The sequence below is a fragment of the Oratosquilla oratoria genome, chromosome 23 (genome assembly GCF_046742065.1).
Source record: "Oratosquilla oratoria isolate Oo_2021 chromosome 23, ASM4674206v1, whole genome shotgun sequence".
Lineage (NCBI taxonomy): Eukaryota > Metazoa > Arthropoda > Malacostraca > Stomatopoda > Squillidae > Oratosquilla > Oratosquilla oratoria.
In genome coordinates, this window is record NC_134799.1 from 59,779,508 (window position 1) to 59,799,225 (window position 19,718).

The following is a 19,718-nucleotide window of genomic DNA, read 5'->3' on the forward strand; positions in this document are numbered from 1 at the left end:
TGTATCTTTTGTTATGGGTATCTTATTAATTACTGTAGTATCTTTTTGGGGAAAAAAAAAAGGTTTATACTGTTGATCCTTTCTGTACTGAATGTTATTTTTACTTTTATTTTGGATGCCACAAGGACATTTTATTCAGCATTGTGGTGCCTTCTTGGTAACAAAAAGTTGGTCAACAAAATAATTCATCTGTGCTATCAAGGATTTATATGACATCACTAAGTCACTGCAGTTCACACATTAAATACATGCTACACCCATCTATATATTCAAGGTTTAAGTACAAGCCATAAACAGAAGTATTTTTTTATTCTTTACAGAAATGGTGCAGTGCAGTACATATTTTGCTTCAGATATTACCTGAATGAAGCAAATGCATTATGGCCACAGTAAGTTATGACACAAATGCCCTGATTTCATGGCACTTCACAGCAACTCTCAGTAAATGTCATGTCATGCTGTGTTTCCACCATTATCTACCTCATGCAGCAAATAGCAGGCTACATACAAGACTTTAGAGAAAATATATGAAAACAATTTACAATATTTGTTTTCTATCTCATACACAAACTCACAATTTCAGGCGACACCATAATAGTACAAACTCACTATGCTGTGGAACTTTCACATGAAGTGCAATACAAACTAACTGTAGTCTTTATGAAGTATATAATCTTATCATACAAACTATTTATTGTGTGATACATTACCGCACATATCTTTAGCACTGATCATATAAAATGCCTTTCAACAACTTAAAGAACAACAGTTCCACACTAGTATGTTATGTGTATCATAAAATAAATCTCACTTTATTCTGCAAAAAAATTCCTTATATTTCAAATTAGTAGATTTCATTATATATATCACTTCTTTAGATTACAACATAAACAATGCTGTAATACAATTGTTCTTATAGTAGATCATGTTATACTGGAAATTATCACTGCACATTGCAAAAAGAACTGGATACATAAGATTATACAAGAAGCAGTGACAGCTCATGGTAGTATGAAATAGAGGAACTGCAAACACACAACACTCCAAGGAGCTGCAACCACTGTGTCTTTAGAGAACACGCATGGGGAATGTTGTAAACATTAACGTTGTCATACATGTTTGCACTGCTCCCAATTTAATTATACCATGAGCCACCATTGACAAGAATTATACCATTAAAGTATACATTTCAGTGCAAAGTTTGCACTTGAATGTATTATTTAATGTAACATCATGGATGTGATATTATATCCCCTTCTGTTGCTATGCAATGGATTCAATCCACTATATTTAAACTCTGGGATTCAGCATAAAGAATCTATATGTGACACTTTTACAACATGTGACAAAAAATATTTACATTCTAATATATAAATCATTTTCTTCAGTTAAAAAGCCAATTTCCTTATTTCATTTATTAGTAACTTCAGATGATATATGACTTGCAAGTCATACTGCATCTGACATTACAAATGGGACATACCATAATATATAGGTGTACATTACAATATAATTTATTTTTGGTGTTTAGGTTCATTTTCTACAGTGCCCAGTCTTTACAACACATGAACATGTATATTCCTACTGGAAAATTAGAGTTCATATATCTTATCTATCTTTGCTTCTTGCAAAGAACCTTTCTGCACACTTGAAACAGTCACAGAAATCATGATGATTAGTCACAATGATGAAGCTGATGAAGTGGTTTGTGACAATACAATAGATAATGATAATAATTACTTCAACAACTCATAATTCATTATAATAGCAATTATAATGAAATAATACAATCTAATAATCACACTTTTCAAGTCAGTGGTGCTACTATATAATTAGCGTACTGAGATTGCATTTCATCCTCGAGAAAACTAACATTAATGCAAAGCATTGGAAATGTGCAAAAATGAAGATCACAAAAATCTTAATCAATGGGAAAAGACTTTAGTGAGCCAATCTAATGGCTGCTGCTGGCCATCTGGGATCTGTTGGTCTCCTACAAAAGAGGCCGAGGACAATGGGTCGATTGACAGAAACAATTACAAAAGCAAAAAAGAACAAAGATCTCCAAGTGTTGGTCATCAATAATTTGTCACCTAACAGACACATCAGCAAGATTTTAGGCAAAATATAGACTGTTAGTGAATATAAGAATGTCTTCATAAAATGGATGTCAAATTTGTACACTCCCTTTCATGACAACCATGTCATACCTTCTCTCTTTAAACAAGGGCAGGTCTAGTGCTTTAGTCTCTTTATATGATTTATCAGCAAGCCTGGGAACCAATCTGATCACTGCCTCTCCATCTGATTTATATATTTCACTGTGTGGAAATCACACCACTGCTGGTGGATCTGGCATTGTATGATATATATATATATATATATATATATATATATATATATATATATATATATATACACATATATATATATATATACATATATATATATATATATATATATACACATACACACACAAATATACATATGTATCTATATACTGAGAGCTTTTTTCCCATTATAAGGGATGTAGCCCAGTCAGAGGCATGTACCTATTCCCACTCATTTCACTCCCTTCCACCAGCACTCCCATTTCAGTTCCTCATGGATGATGGGTCATCCCTGTATCTGTCAACTGGCCTGGGTCAAATGCAATGCAGCAAGACATGGTACATCCACAGTAAGGCCACCCCTCTCTCCATCCCCTCATGCAGAAAAAGAGAAGACAGGGAGAAATCCCTTCTCTCAATCTACAATGTACCTCCACCTCTACTCCTCCCTTTCCTGCCACATGTGACCCCAAATACCTAAAGTTATCCACTTCCTCCAGCCTCTATCCTTTTAGACTTACATCCAATATATACATATATATATATATTTACATTATATATTCTTATGTAGTAAAATACTTTTATGTTCAATAAACTGTATGCCTAAAATATAATCTTGCTGATATATTTGTCAGGTGACAAGCTGTCCATGGCCAATGTTCCCAGATCCTTCTTTTCCTTTGCATTCATTTGTATCTGTCTCATTTCCCACTGAATAATTTATTGATAGTCTTTCTGTGACTTTGCCCATTTCCAATACACTTTGTACTTTTTTTTTTTTGGCATTGATATTAATTTTCCATTCTTGACATAAATATTGTCAAGATCTTTCTGTAACAACTTGCAGTTTTCCTCATCTTTTATTGTTCTCATGATCTAAGCATCATCTGCCCACATGTTAACACAGCTTGGAAGTGTGCATGTGCATTTACCTAATCATATCTACTACACATGATTTTGTCTTTAGATGAATCACAATAAGTTGTAGTGAAAATCACACTGCAGATGTACAAAGATGAACCAAAGACTATAAAAATATTGAGATTATTTAAAGAAGAATATAAGTCTATTAGGTAATGAAAATATCAATGTTTCTCAAGAAATAACTTGAGGAAACATAGAGAAAATATCTAAAAGCAAATAGGATGTAATAGCAAGATCACCCTCAAAAATATTTTTGATTTAAATGGAAATACTAATAACTGCAAAAATTACTTAAGTGATGATGGATGATGCTCAAGATGAGAGTAATGAGAAATATGAACATTTACCATTAAAAACATTGCATCTCTGGTAACCATAGCAATAGTAATGCTTAAAGAATGTTTGTTAAAGCGATGAAACTTTTGCAAGTTTTATCAGACATTACTAACCATGTTCTAAGCACAAGAAAATTCCTATGATGCAAACTCCAGAGAAATATAAAGAAACTATCTTCTGATTCATCCTATTTTGTGAACTTCAACCTATGCTGGGATCAAAATATTTGGTCAATACTACTCCTCTTCCTCTTGATGTTGTAGAGCCAAAAACTGTTTCTGTGTGGCCAAGTGGCAATTTGCTACCCATCCTGGTGAATTTTGGCTTGTCTGTCATCAGGAGGTGCCAGGGGTTGAATGACTGAGTCATCTGACTCAATTTTAGGTCATTAGTGTCATACATCAACAGCCTCCAACCATAGGTGCTGATATAACAAAACATTAAGGAAGCAAACTTTTATCTCATTTGATGATGGTAGTGCCTGGTAAACTGGTCTTCCCCTCTGTTGTGACCTCGGAGGAAAGTCATATTGGATGGACTTCATGCATGTGCTCTCGCTCTCCTGCAGCAGGAGGAAAGGCTCCAGAGGGTTTGCTTTAAGGTGAGAGGTTCTGGGGGAGGCTTACATGTTTCTTCTATTAGTCAAAGTACGATAATTAGCCATACCTTGGTATACCTGCCTTAGACAATATGTTGCAAATGGTGTGCATGCATGGGTGCTTTTTTACCTAGCTGAATATATCTATTCATATTCATCCAGAACTGTTTCTCTTCATACTCATACATGGTAGGTCAAGAACTGCATCACACAGACCATTTCAATCTAGATTATCATCATGAACCATATGATAATAATTTGTAAGGTGGACTAATTCTTTCTTCACTAATGATGTGACCAGGGATCCAACTCATGTTTTTAAAGTGATGTCTGTGTGGAAGTTTTATGTACCACTGCATTTACAGGTAAATGTCTATGCAGTGTACTGCTGGATCTCATGGCTGCAGTATGCATGCAGTTGGCCACAGTGATATTGACTGAGATTATCATAAATCAGACCATCAAAATATTAAGGAGTATATATTTATAATATATTTAGTACAGTAAACTGATAAAGTGAACTACTCTGCTTGGTGAAAATACATATACATATATATATATATATACATACAAACACACACACCAAGAGGCCCTTTCCCCTTTTTAAGGGTAGGTGAAGTGGAAAAATTAAAGCATACACCCACCCTACACTCACTGGTTGTTCCTCTTTCCTTAGCTTCTTGTGGATTAACATTCATCTGTATTCCACCACCCTTGCTTGGGTCAGAGGCAATGCAGCAAGACAGAGGAACTCCATAGTGGGGCCCAAGAGCCTAAATCAGTTTCCCCCCTTTTCATTACATGGCAGTGAGAACAACTATTTAAGTGACAATGTATTGAAGCCATAAGGCCATTGTTATAAGACAATGCTACTGCTGCTTTAGAAAGAGAAAGAATGGACATATTTCACTGTACTCTCAAAGAAAATTATGTCACAGTGTCTTAATAATCACAGGTCCCCTAAACTTGAGTTACAAATAAGGCTTGAGGAATCTGAGCTTCTTATGGGCTGAGGATGGCCAACCATAGAAATGTCACTTCTACTTGAATGTTTCTATGCAATGGTTCATGGCAGTTTTTGGAAAGTAATTACTGATACAGTATTTCAATCAATTTGTTCAGTTTACTCATTAATACTTCATTTACTGACTGTGCATCATAAAATTTAATTGATGTCCTTCAATCAGCATCAAGAACTTATCTGCAATAGCTTTTTGTGATGTAAACCTGAAATTAATACCATTAACACAATTAAATCATCCTCAAGCCAACAAATTTTAATTCTTTCTGTGCTAGGATGCCTTGGTAATTTTCTAAAGTAGGCACAGTAGATTATAACCTGCCTTTGTCAAGTGGAGATGAGAGTCAATCTCATTGAATTTATGCAAGGGAGAAAATAAGAGCTCTTGGTGATTTTTTTTTTTTTTTTTTTTTTCTATCATACTGCCTGTTGGGTAGCCTTTCAATGACATTAGGCTCAAATCTTTGGTCTCATACTTGTAATCAACTTAAAAAAAAAATCCAGAATAATACTTTCATGTGAGAGATATGCAACAGGATTATCATACCCTTGAATGCACGAACGCCATCAACTGGTCAACTGTTAACAAAGTGAACCAAAGAATCAATGTCTCTCTGAGTTACTATTGGATTCGAATTGATCTAGAATGGAATGGGAGTTCTATGCTGCTCCAGACTCACTATCTATGAACACCATATGAAAATTTAAATGCCGATCTCAGATCTCAGTCAAAAAGGGTAAACACAAGTAAATGCACATATACACACTTACACACCTGAATGCACTTGCATCTTTGACATGACATCACCATAGCAAACATGTGCCATAATTCCCATTATAGTCGAGGAACATTCTTGTTTCATTGAGTCCCTACATTCCATCCACCCAGAATCTCAACTAAGGAAACTTTTTTCACTTTTCTTTTGGGTATATGCATGACACAGTCTGCTTCCTTATACTGTTTGTTCCCCTATTACTGCGGCTGCTTTTCCACAAGAGCCTCTGATTTTCTACACTTCCTTCTGTTGCATGTTCAGGTTTTCTTCTTCAGCCGCTACATGCTCAGTCTTTTTGGCTTTGGACCACTCCTGTTGTTCTCCAGAACCAAAAATGAGGAAGAACCCAGCAGAAAACATCAGGATGCCCATTGTGATATAGAAGATGACCCTCCAAGCTTCTACTGTTTGCTGTTAGAACAAAAAAGACAGAAAAAAATTACTATTGCAAGGCCTTGGTGGGTTATTTGTTTCCTGCTGCATAATTACAGAAGAAATAGATGTGACACCTACTTATGGAAGCTTCTCTGGATATTGGATAGAATCATTCCTACCACCCCTCTTCAGAATCCATTAAAAACCTCACCTCCATCTGAAGGTACAGCCCCAAAAGGCTGCTACTTGGTGTCCAAACCAGATCTAAAAATTTTCTATCTTAATTTTTATTTATCCCCCACTCCCTTTTCACACACTGAGAGAGCTGACAACCAATAACTGTGCCCTTCCTCCTCCTGCTAGCAAGTGACATCAAAACACACACTCAATATGATCCACTTCAAAACCATAATCAAATTTAATACTAGGTATGATGGATGGAGAGGGGCCAATGACAGGTACCTGATCATGGCGGTCCTCAAAAGATTGACAGCAGAACAAATGATCTCCCTGCTGTCCATTTGCAAAACCTATTAACCCCCTAAAATCCATCTGAAGGTCTCTAGGGTGGGCACAAAATTTTTCAATTTCAACTGCTCCCCACCTACTTTCAGCTAGTGTCACAGGAAAAGTCCTACATTATTACGACACAGAAACTTGTCAAGATTTTCATCCCAGAGATCTATGGGAGGACCTAAGGTCCACTGCCAGCACTGTACAGCTATAGGTTTCCAATCAGTAAAAGAGAATGGAATATTTGGGAGTTGTGTTCAGTTATTCTGTGATAAAGTTTATTGCATTCTGTCAGAAACACCAGTCATTAGTAATGATTTATTTCCACTTTTCTAAACAGAAATTTATATCAAAGACTTATTTCAAGATCATAAAAAAGTAATTAACTAAAACAAATACAGGCACTCCTCGTTTAACGACGACAATTGGGACCGGCTTCGCCGTCGTTAAGCGAATTGGTCGTTAAGCGAAAGTGTATACTATACGTACATGTACTGTATGTACAATGTCCAGCAATACATGTATCTTTATTTTCGTGTATTTTCCCTCTTTTATACAGTACATTAAAGCTTTATTTACTGTTTATTTACGGTGGTTAGGTTCCTGAAATTACCGTATATGACCAAATCCACGTATGCTGACATTCCATATTGAATACCGGGGTATTTTTTTAGTTTCGACCATGGGCGCAATATAGCAATAGAAAATTAATTATTAATTTTGTAAATTAAAATGTATCAACGTAATATGCAATTTTGTGGGCGGAAATGAAAGTAAAAAATACCATGCTACAAGAAAATATGCTAATGAACGAAGTCGGTAGCATAGGATTGGGACGCCATCTTGTCGTCTGCCAACGTCTCTCACGACGACGACAACGAGGACGAGCCGGATGACATTTAATTTGCAGGTAATGATTTATCAAACACAGGTCAGGTTAGTTTAGTTTAGGTTAGACGAATTCATCATCCTTTTATTTCTTCGACATCGGCATCTATCATAACATAGTGTACCATTCGTCCGACATGACTTCGTTACTTACGAAATTTGTTTTAGCACTTTTTTTTTTCCGCTCACAAAATTGCATATTACTTTGATACATTATAATTTACAAAATTAATAATTAATTTCCATTGCTATATTGCTCCCATGGTCGAAACTAAAAATTTACCACTACCGGTATATACTGTACCCCAGGTAGTTTTTTCGGCTTGCAGTACGGTAATGTAGACCTAACCTTCAGAACACTTTACCTCACAGCTAATATACACCGTACAAGTTCAATTATAACATCATACAAATTTGCCTCAGCCAACTTAATTATCGTACACGACGTCATAACTTCGGGAGATTTACGTTAAACGTCTGTCACAAAGCCTGTCGTAACTCCGCATTGTCGCTAACCGAGTAGGTCGTTAAACGAGGAGTACCTGTACATAAGAATGACACTAGCAAATAGGCTAAATATATGATCACTGGACTCTACTTACATTGCCATGGGTCATGTAGCCAACGAAGGATGGCACCACAATGCCTGGGATAGTGGCAACAGTGTTGGAGATACCCATCAGTGTGCCAGCGAAAGATGGTGCAATGTCAATGTGGTTAGAGAGGAAACCAGAATACATGGCACCATAGAACATGGTACCTATGGTCAACAAAACGACAGCAAGGTCTGTATTGCAGCCCACATAGGTCACAAGAACCAGGCACAAGGCTGGCAGAAGTGCAGCTGTAAGAGAAAAAATATATAATATAAATAAATAAAATAAATATATAAAAACATGATTCTTGCATAAAAATGTGTGATTAGGGTATGCATGGTCACTATAAGACATTGTTTGTTGTATAACCTGGGGCCTAGAATGGAACACTTGAGTAAACCCCTATTGGTCGAGTGGACACTAGTTTTACTCTAATAGTAAGACTAGGATTTTTCTTATGTAAGGAATTGAACCAGGTACACAAGGCACCTAAATCACCCCCTATTCCATTATGCCACAGAACAAGTTAGTGGAATGGAAAATATACATACTTAAAAATAGACAAGGTCAAGCAGTAAAGAGGGGAGGCTTCTGTGCCAAAGGTTGCAGCCCTTTCTAACAACCTTTGGCACATAGGCCTCCCTCAGAAATCACCAGTGACTTTGCTCACCCCTAGTCAACCATGACCAAAGAAACAACATAGTATCTCTTATATAAGTGACCTGTGGGATAATCATGTCTCTTGCAGGATACTCATGGCTACCAGGTAACTGGTAATAGCCACCAGATTGTCCCATAAGTTACTAGGAAGAAATGTTGTTGTCCAAGTAGAGCCTGGGTAGGACAGTTAAGGATGAGGAAGATGAGGTATTATCATCTGTGTGAGATGCTGGGGCAACAGATTAGCAGATCTAACTTAAACACTTTTTCTATCTGACCATGTGCCCTAGAATCTTCCTACAGTTGTTGATGTAATTTCTCTTGCATGCTGCAGTTTATGCTTCCTCCTTGCCACCCATGATACAAGATGATCCTATTTCTATCCTGAAATTATTACATATTTTCTTTTATCTACTGCATCCCTATTTTTACATATCTTCACTAGAGGTGCAGTGCTGTCAAAGATAGCTGTAGTGCTCCAGCACCTCTACAAGTGGGTGGTGGCCTAAAATACTTATAATACTTTATAGTGAACTTCTCTAATCATTTTATACCCTTTTGAATCAAGTGAACAATTCTTTCTCATTTCATATGTATAAAGAAACATGAGAGATGGCAGACTTTTGTCAGGCCCTCCTGAGCTGTACCTACAAAATTGGCACTGCACTACTGATCTTCACAACTACTTTCTGTATCGTAGTAATCATTCTGGCACCACATATATTGGGTGTCAGAGGTGGCACTACACTGTTCTTTCCTCATCTGTTGTTTTATGACCTTTCTCAGTTTAACTTTTTTATTCCATGAATTATCCACCATTCTCTTTGTTTTTCCATCAACTTTTATATATTTTATTTTTACTTGACCTTAGTATTATTATGCTAAAGTGGTTAATTTCTGCTTTCTGTTCCTTGTTAAGAATAATCACTTTATCTAATAGGCACCCTTAAGTCTTTTATCTTGGATTCTTTATCAGACCTTTGATCTTTGAGTACTAACTTCAACAAATATCTGACTGATGTCCTGGGATCAATTTTTGATTCTCTGTTGACTTGTTAATTCCCATCACTTCTTGTCCATTTCATTTTCTTCATGAATGATGGTTTTATCAACCTTTTCCTTCTCACAATTAAAACCCTTAAAATCTTTAATGGGTTTTTTCCAGTAGACATGGATGTATCATGGCTAGGTTCTACTTTTTGCATATCTTTGACCCTCACATGTTGACACATTAAACTAAGATTTATACAATAAATCTAGTATTGTAGCTGCTAACCTGTATCATGACTAGGACCCCACAATGTAGTTTACTACTTACCCACAGCTGTAGATAGCTTGCGAGCAAAGGTAGTAGTAATCACATTGCGACTTCTTAAGAGATCAAGAGTCTGGCCCATGCCTATAGTGAAGATCCAGTTGCAGAGGAAGGGGACAGCAGAAAGTCCTGCATTCTGAAAAAAGTATGAGGGGTCAGTCAGACTATAATTGTAGCAGAAGTAGGGTTTCAAATCAAAATGTTGTGTGCAAGATTGAGGAAATGGGTGGCGCTCAATCAACCATCAACTTTACCAGGACAAAGACAAATTATCATTTCAGTCTGAGAGCAACCTCTTCCCAATGCTTCCCAAAACCTCCAACCACAGGAAGTGGAGGTTCCTTAGGAATTACATACCGATTTGATGTCGAATTTGAGGATGTATCTCATGTATGTGGGGAGTTTGACGAGAAGCATGTACCAACCCCAATTGCTGCATGTGTGCGAGACAATAATGGCCCACATTGGCATTGATGTGAAGACCTTTTTCCATGGCACTGAGAGTTTCTGCAAGAAAAAAAGTTTATGTTGAACTGCAGCAATATCAAATGGTGTCTCTATCACTCCCTCCCTCTATGTATTTACTTAATTGTAGTATACTGGAAAGGAACAACATTTCAGGGGTCCTGTCTCACACCTTCCAATTATCATATACAGTAAGTCCTCATTATACGGTACATATGCGTTCCTGAAAAACTTACCGCAAATTGAAATTATCGTATACCAAACCCATTATAACATGTAATAATAGGATATGGCAGACATACCTTCTCCATGCTCTTTCCTCCTCAAAACATCTAGCGGATACTGTATCTGTGAATTTTTCTTACCGTAAATAGAATCGAGGGTAGTAATTACCGAATACCGTAACTGTGAATTTACCGGATAAAGAATTACCGTATAAAGAGGACTCACTGTACAAAGATCCAAATTCATGTTTGGTTCCAAGTTTGGCCATTTCCTTAATTTCCAGTTTTCATATATAAATTTGAAGTCACGTATTGTTTCAGTTTGTGTTACATTGCTTTCTAAGCTATCCCAAGTATCTATGCATATCCTAATCAAGAGATCTGTAAATTTGTGTGTGTGTATTTACCTAGTTGTATTTTACGGGAAGGGGAGCTATGCTCGTGGGGTCCCGTCTTCATATCTCATTTTATCTAAACTATTTTTAAATTCATGTATTGTTTTTGCACACACCACTTTCTCATCTAACTTGTTCCAACTGTCTATTACTCTGTGAGGAAAGCTGTTCTTTTTCAGGTCTCTTCTATAGCTGTCCTTTTTTATTTTCTTTCTATGTCTTCTTGTATTTCTATCATCCCATTTTATCAGATTCTCTCTATCAGTAATTTCTATGCCTTTCATGATTCTGTAAATAGTTATCAAATCTCCTCTCTCTCTTCTTTACTCTAGTGTCTGTAGTTCAAGTTTTGCTAGTCTCTCTTCATATGATAGTTTTGTGAGTGTAGGTGCCAATTTTGTAATTGCTCTTTGTATTCTTTCAAGTTTTTTTATACATTTTTTTGTACTTGGTGACCATATCGTTGCTGCATATTCCAATCTTGGTCTTATCAGGGTGATTAGAATTTTCTTCACCATTTCTTCATCCAGATATGTAAATGCAACTTTGATTGTTCTTATTAAATTATAGGTTTCTCCAAAAATCTTATTTATATGTTTCTCAGATGACATATTATTCATAACAATGACTCCCAGGTCCTTTTCATATTCTACTTTTTTTATTCCTTCTCCCAATTTATATGATCCTGTTATTCTGTTTTTACTTTTTCCAAATTCCATTATACTACACTTCTTTGTATTGAACTCCATTTCCCACTTCCTACTCCATTCCTGTACTTTGTTTAGATCTCTCTGTAGTGATTCACAATATTCTTCCGTGTTCACTTTTTTCAATAGTTTTGCATCATCTGCAAAGAAGCTCATATAGCTTTCAATTCCTTCCTCCATATCATTAATATATATAGCAAACATTATTGGGGCCAGAACCGTTCCTTGTGGAACACCGCTTATTACTTCATCCCAGTTTGAGTGTTGGTCTCTTATCACTACTCTCATTTTTCTTTCTTGCAAAAAGTCTTCCATCCAATTTAGTTGTTGTTGTTGTTGTTGTCGTTCCCTAGACTGTCTGTCCGAGCAGTCCCGTCTCCCCAAGGAATGCCATAGCCGAAACTGGGTTTTCCCACAAATCCTTTATAGAGCATATGTTGTGTTGTTTGCGTACATGATTGTGTATAATGCAGTCTTCCATTATGTGTTGTATGGTATGGGGTGAAGTGTTACATCCTGGGCAGCTGTTCACAACGCAGTCATCCAGCCTCTTCTGGTAGCTTAGAAGTGCTGGGTGGTGACAGCACCTCAGTCAGGCCAAGTGGACTCTGTCCTTTCGTGGGAGAGAAGATTCAGAAGGGTGGATATCAGGGGGTCTGGCATGCAGCAGTGTGTTGTCTTTCAGTGTGTTAATGGAGCGGTGAGTGATATGATTATGAATATGTTTCCGGAGGCTGGTATTTGGTGGTTGTGGAGGAAGAGAAGAGAGTATCTGAGCGTGATAAAGGTCTTTGGGTGTTGTTTTAATGTTTCTTGGTGTGTGTGGGTGTTCTGTTATGTAGTGTAGCGGGTGTAATGTGTTTGTGGTGGCTGCGGCAAGTGTTTGTGTGCCTCTCATGTCGAGGTGGTCCTTGACTTTGAGGACTTTTGTTTCATGGTGTAAATGGTCTGTAGGTGTTGTATTTGTGCAGCCTGTAATTGTTTTTAGGGCTTTGTTTTGTATGATTTGAAGGGTGTTGTGGTGTGTCTCACTGAGATTAGGAGCCCATGCAGGACTCGCATAATTCAACACTGAGCGTATGCATTGTTTGTATATTGTTATATTAGTTTCTTTGTTTTGTCCAAATGTTGTTCCAGTGATTGACTTAAGTGCGTTAAGTCTGGGTGTGCATTTGTTTTTTATGTTTGTGATGTGTTGTTTGAAAGACATGGATGTATCGTATGTTACACCAAGAATTTTCGGTGTGTTTGTGTGTGGTATTAGAGTGTTGTTGATGTAGAGATGAGGTATGTATTTGTGTTCTTTTGTCCAGTTTGTGAGAAGTGTTGCTGTAGATTTGGTTGGAGCTATTTTGAGTCTGTTTGTGATGAACCATGTGTTGAGTGTGTCAAGGTATGGCTGGATTATTTCTGCAGCTTTGTCTGTGTTACGATGTGTGCATGTGATTGTTATGTCTTCTGCGTAGGAAGAGATTTGTATTTCTGAGGTGTCTGGCGTGGGTAAGTCATGCATGTATAGATTAAATAGTGTGGGGGATAGAACCGAGCCCTGTGGTACTCCGTTCTTAATGTTTCTGATGTGCGATGATTGGCCATTATATGACACGTAAGCATTCCTACCTGCCAGATAATTGGCCAGCCATCTTTTGGTGTTATTGTGCATGTCTGTGTTATATATTTTATTTGTTAGGTTGTGGCGGGGGATAGCATCAAAAGCTTTACTAATGTCTAATGTTATAAGAAGTGTTCTTTGGTGGGGCCTATCTGAATTGATGCCATCTAAAATTCTTTGTGTGAGGTTTGTCAGAAGAGTGTTTGTGGAGTGTAGTGGCCTAAAACCGTGTTGTGAGTCAGCAAGGGGAATATGTGGTGTGACAAGTTTAAGTATTAGGCGTTCAATGACTTTAGAGGGGGTGCAGAGAAGTGTGATTGGACGGTGCGATGTTGGGATTGTTGGGTCTTTGTTCGGTTTTGGAATGGTGATTATTTTACCATGCTTCCAGATGTTGGGTATAGTGTTGTGTGAATAGCTGTAGTTTGCAATGTTTGTGAGTGCGTGTATACCTTGTGGTCCAATGTGTTTTAGGTGGATGTTGCTTATGTTATCAGGGCCACAGGCAGATGAGTGCTTGAGACTATGTATTATGAGTTTTGTCTGACTGTCTATGAAGGGTATATAGTCTGAGTCTGTGGGAAAGTCTTTCTTACATCGAATGGTGCGTCGGTCGTCAGGGTGAGAAGTGAGATGGCTTGTCTGTGCAAAATGACGTATGAGTGCGTTTGCTTGTTGTCTGTTTGAGGGTAGATTATCTGTTGTTGTGATTATTGCTGCGTGAGAGCGTGTAGTGTTACTGTTGGATAGTGTAATGCTGTTGAGTGTTTTGTACAATTTGCTGGTGTTTGTTTTGTGATCAAGTGTATTGATAAAGTTTTGCCAATTTTGTGTTTTTTGTTCATGTATTTTATTGGCAATCACAGTGTTTAGTGTTTGTATTTGGTCTGCTATGTTTTGAGGGATAGGTGTGGGGGTATCGTGTTTAAGTGTGTCACATTGTCTGATGAGGCTTTGGATTTCTGGTGTGAAGTTGGGGTTGTGTGATTTTCTGTTGCCTCTAGGGATGTATCTCTTGTCTGCATTTTGTATGATTGTATTAAAGTGTGCACAGCATTGTTTATGTTTGTGATTGGTGTACTGTTAAGTGTTTCAAAATGTTGTTCTGTCTCTTCAGTAAAAGCTTCCCAGTTAGCTCTCTTGTAATTGGTGTAAGTGTGTCTGTGGCCGACTGGGGTGCATCTTGTTTTGGTGGTGATGATGATTGGAAGGTGGTCAGAGCCAAGGGTTCCGACCACTCTCCATGATGTTGTTGGGGTTAGGCAGGGGGAGCAAAAGGTGATATCAGGAGAGGAGGGAGTGTAGAGGGCTTGGTGTGGGATATGTGTATGATTATGTGTGTTGTTCATGATAGTCAATGAGTCAAACTGAGTCTGTATATCAAGCCCTCTGTCTGTGTCAGGGTTGTCGACATACCAGGCAGACGACTTGGCGTTGAAGTCTCCACCCATGATCAGGTTGGGGATTGAGGCTAGTTGGCTAAAATGAGGCCTGAAGGTGTCTGGAACTGTGGGGGATGATTGGGGGGGAATGTACATGTTAACTATTGTCAGTGTTGATTTGTTGCCTGTGCGGATTCAAATGGATTGGATTTCTGTTGTGTTATCTGTGGTAGGGAGGAGAATTTTGGTTGTGGCACTTGTGTCCACAAAACAGATGGAGTGGTGGATCAGGGTGATGAGTCCACCGCCATAGCCGTCAGTCCGGTCTTGTCTGATGGTGGTGTAATTATGAAATGATGGTGTTTTGTGTGTCTTAGTTTTGTTTCTTGTAAAATCGCAATGTGTATGTTGTGTTGTTTAAGAAAGTGTTCAAGTTCATGTTTTTTCGTGTTAATACCGTCAATGTTGTGTTGTAATATGTTGATGTTGTGTGTTTTGTATGTGTTGTATGTTGCCGTTTGGGGTTGAGGTTGGGGTGGTAGTGGGGAAGGTGTAGGATCTGAGTCAGAGGGGGGGAAAGGAGAGATCGGGGACAAAGGAAGGGGAGTACTAATCGGGGGTAAGGGCAGAGGGAAATTGGGAGTGGGTGAGGGTGCTGGCTGTGGTTGGGGAGGTGGGAGTGGAGTTACTGGAGGGCAGGTAGAACATGTCCAAATGTTTGTGTATTGGTTTGTGTCAGCAAGTGTTGTACAAGTGAGGTGGGCCCAGTTTTTGCACATATTGCACTGAACTGAGCCCTTTGTCTGTCTGCTCGAAGTAATGGGTTTAGAGCATGTTGGGCATGTGTATTTTGTGGTGGGCCCAGGATTGCTCTCTACATCTCCAGCTAAAAGTAGAAGAAGAGGGGTGATCGCCGGAAAATCACCCCTTGGTGCAGAAAAAACGTAATATTGCATGTTGGGAAAAAGGATTGTGGTACTCCCCAAGGTAGGCGTAGCTCCTCTTGGGGATCGGTGCCACCTGTGTAGAGCCGGTGGCCAGGGGTAGTTGCTGCCATTTGGCCCCCAACTCTTGAGGTTGGGGGGTGGTCCCACGACGTAGACGCTGCAGCTCCAGGACCTGGCCTATAGTTGTTAGGGTCTTCTTTATTTTCCCCTTTATATATAGGTACTATATTTGCTCCAATTTAGTAGTTTGCCCTGTATTCCTCCTTCAGTTTCTAATTTCTTAAGCAACTTTTTATGTGGTACTTTGTCAAAAGCTTTTTTTAGGTCTAGAAATGCGCAATCAGCCCATCCATCTCTTTCTTGTATTATATCTATTAGCCTTGAATAGAAACATATTAAATTGGTGACGCATGATCGTCCTTGTCTGAATCCAAATTGTCTTGGATTTAGCAGGTTTTTTCTAAATATTTTACCCATCTATTTTTCACAATTCTTTCACAAATTTTTGCTATTGTACTTGTTAGAGAGACTGGCCTATAGTTGTTAGGGTCTTCTTTATTTCCCCCTTTATATATAGGTACTATATTTGCTTTTTTCCAATCTTCTGGAACTTTACCTTCTTTCAAGGAACTGTTTATTATGCTATATATTATGTCTGTCAGTTCATTCCTGCATTCTTTCAGTATCCAGTTTGCTATTTCATCTGGTCCATGCGATTTTCTGACATCAAGATTACTCAAGTGTTTCAATATTTCATTCTTTGTTACTTCTATTTCTTTCATAGGGGGGACTTTCTCTTTCCATTCAATCTCTTCAGGTTGTATGTTCTCCCTTGTAAACACAGATTTAAAATGTTTGCTCATAATTCCCGCCATTTCAATTTCCTCTGTGTATTCAATTCCTCCTTGTCTTAATTTCTCCAAATCTTGTTTATTTTTCAGTTTGTTGTTTACAAATCTGTAGAATAGATTTGGTTGATCTTTACATTTTTCTATGACATCTTTTTCATATTTTCTCTTTTCCTCTCTGCACGCTTGTACATATTCATTTCTATAACAAGTATATATTTTCCATTTTTCTGGTTTTTTGTTTTTCTTCCATTTAGCCCAAGCTTTGTCTCTTTTGTCTTTTATCTCCCTACAACTTTTTTTGTACCAGCACTTTATATATTCTTTTTCCTGTTTTTGTCTTGGGACATACTTTTCTACTACCTTTTTATAGATTTTTGTCAAAATATTCCATTTCTCTTCTACTGTTGTATCTTCTTTGTGTATTCTTTCCCAGTTTTCATTTTGGGAGAATTCTCTTAATTTATCAAAATTTGCTTTTTCATACATCAATCTTCCTTTTCTATATTGTTCATTTCTTTTTATGTATTTTTTCTCATTTAGTTCTAGTTCTATCAATATGTGGTCACTTTTGCTTATTGGTGCCTGGTATTCTATCTTTTCCACTATTTCAGGTTCTGATGTGAATATTAGGTCTAGTCTCGATGGTTCTTCATCATTTCTATACCTGGTGTTCTCTTGGATCCATTGTGTCATTGTGTGGTCAGTAATCATCTCAAGTAGAATACTTCCCCATGAGTCTTCTCCACCCTTTACGGTCATCTCTTCCCAGCATATTTCTTTGCAATTATAGTCGCCCATCAAAACTATTCTTCCTCCCTCTTCCATTATCTTGTTTAGTGTTATTCTTGTGTCTTCTAACATGCTTTTATGTTCATTCTCTTCCCACGAGGCTGTTTTGGGGGGCACGTAGTTTATTACAAATTTTCTGCTCTTCTTATCTCTATCTTCTACTTCTATCATAATCATCTCTACTGTATTGTTCCCATATGTGACACTCTTCACGCTTATATCCTTCTTAGTCAGGAACATAACTCCACCCCCTTGTTTTATCTCTCTGTTTCTAATCCAATAATTATATGTATTGTGTCCTATGCTGTTGGGTGGTAGTGGGCCTTTTAATTTTGTTTCAACAATTCCCATTATGTCCGGATCTCTTTCTTTCAGATATTTGTTCAGTTCATTCAGTCCTGTTATTAATCCATCTATATTTGTGTAGGATACTTTTAACTTTCTGTTATTTCCATTGTATTCTCTGTTTCTTTTGAGTTTCTCTCTGTTATGCTCCATTTCTTCAATTTCATATTCACTACTCTCCAGTAGAATTCTTGTTTTTCTGTCTCCGTTCTGGTCTCGTTTTTTCTCTTAGCTTCATTTTTTTTCCTTATTTCTTCCTCTCTTTCCTCTTTATTCATTTCCCTTTTTATCCATACCTTTTTATATTGTTCACTTGTTGCTAGTTTCCCTGTTTTGGATAAGATATTCTCTGCTGTCGTTTGTGACCTGAATTTAATCTTAATTGGTCTGGTCTTGTCTGTACTATATTTCCCGAGTCTGAATTTCTCTTCTATTTGTTTCATTATTTCTGGCTCATCTTCCTGAACTGATTCTAGTAAACTGCTTACTTTTTCATTTTCCTCTTTGATTCTTGTGGTTCTATCTGGGTTGTGTTTCTCTTACATTCCTAATATAATTATACATTTCTTTTTATCTGCTAAATCTCTTACTATATTCTTCTTTTGTCTTATCACTTTAATAATTGAGTCTTCATTTTGTTCTTTCATTTGCTGTTTAATTATGTCAGTGAATGCCACTTTATTGTCTTCTTGGGTTGTCTTCCAACTCATAGCTTCTTTAGCTATGGCCTCTTTGTTTTCTTTATTATTCCTCTTTAATTCTTCATTCTCCTCTTTTACTTCTTTTAACTGTCTTTTTAGTTCTTCTACTTCCTTAGTTAAGTTATTGTTTGCTTTCTCTAGTGTTTCTAATCTTTCAACCCTTTCAGCCATTTTTGAAATTCTATCAAATCTACTCTCCCAATGTTCAGTCATTTGTTCAAGTTTTTCTTCGAGTCTTGCTAGTTGGGGGAGGTTGGTATCCGTCCCCCCCTCATTAAATCCATGGAAATTATTATTCTCACCTTCCACTGTGCTACTCATATCTATGTTTCTAATCTTTACATTTTTGTTAGACCTTTCATCATCACTCAGCTGGTCAGGACCCCTTTTGTTTAAATGACGCCTGCCTGCCTGGGTCAAGTCCTCCCCTTCCTCATTTCCTTCCATTTTCCTCAGTAATCCCTCCCCTTCTCCTTTTTCCTCACTTTCCCACTACACCACGAGCAATTTCCCCCCACCCTGTAAATACAATAGGTACTTCCTTTGCTTTGGGATCCACGAAATTTCACTTTTTCTTCAGAACGTCCTCTAAGCCGTCCGTTCGTTGAAGTGTGTGTGTGTGTGTGTATTTACTTAATTGTAGTATACATGAAACGGAGCAACACTTATTGGGTCCTGTCTCCTATTTTCTAATCATTCATCTTACCCAGCCTAAAATTCATGTATGGTTCCAACTTAATCTACATCCTTGATTTACAATTATTGCATTTAGATTTGAACTTGTGTATTGTTTGAGCTAGGGCTATATCACTTCCTTAGCTATTCCAGGTATCTATGCATCTACATAGAAAACTGTATTTCTTCACATCCTTTAGACATGTGGTCTTTCTTAATTTGCTCCCATGACCTCTTAAAGCTCTCCCATCTTTAATCAGATCTCTTCTGTCAATGCAATCTATCCCCTTTAG

The 19,718-nt window shown here is 37.5% G+C and overlaps 1 protein-coding gene across 4 annotated transcripts in view; it reads right to left on the reverse strand.

Moving 5' to 3' along the window:
• Window positions 1–292: 292 nt before the first annotated feature.
• The window catches only part of LOC143038134 (sialin-like), a 138,379-nt gene continuing 118,953 nt past the window's right edge, over window positions 293–19,718 (reverse strand). For all 4 annotated transcript variants that reach the window (XM_076207139.1, XM_076207138.1, XM_076207137.1 and 1 more), the window contains 4 exons: window positions 10,690–10,839; window positions 10,336–10,468; window positions 8,364–8,605; window positions 293–6,396 (listed from right to left, as the gene is read on the reverse strand). In XM_076207139.1, coding sequence (XP_076063254.1) covers window positions 6,220–6,396; window positions 8,364–8,605; window positions 10,336–10,468; window positions 10,690–10,839 — 702 coding nt within the window. In that variant the 3' untranslated portion in view covers window positions 293–6,219. The remainder of the gene's footprint in view (window positions 6,397–8,363; window positions 8,606–10,335; window positions 10,469–10,689; window positions 10,840–19,718) is intronic.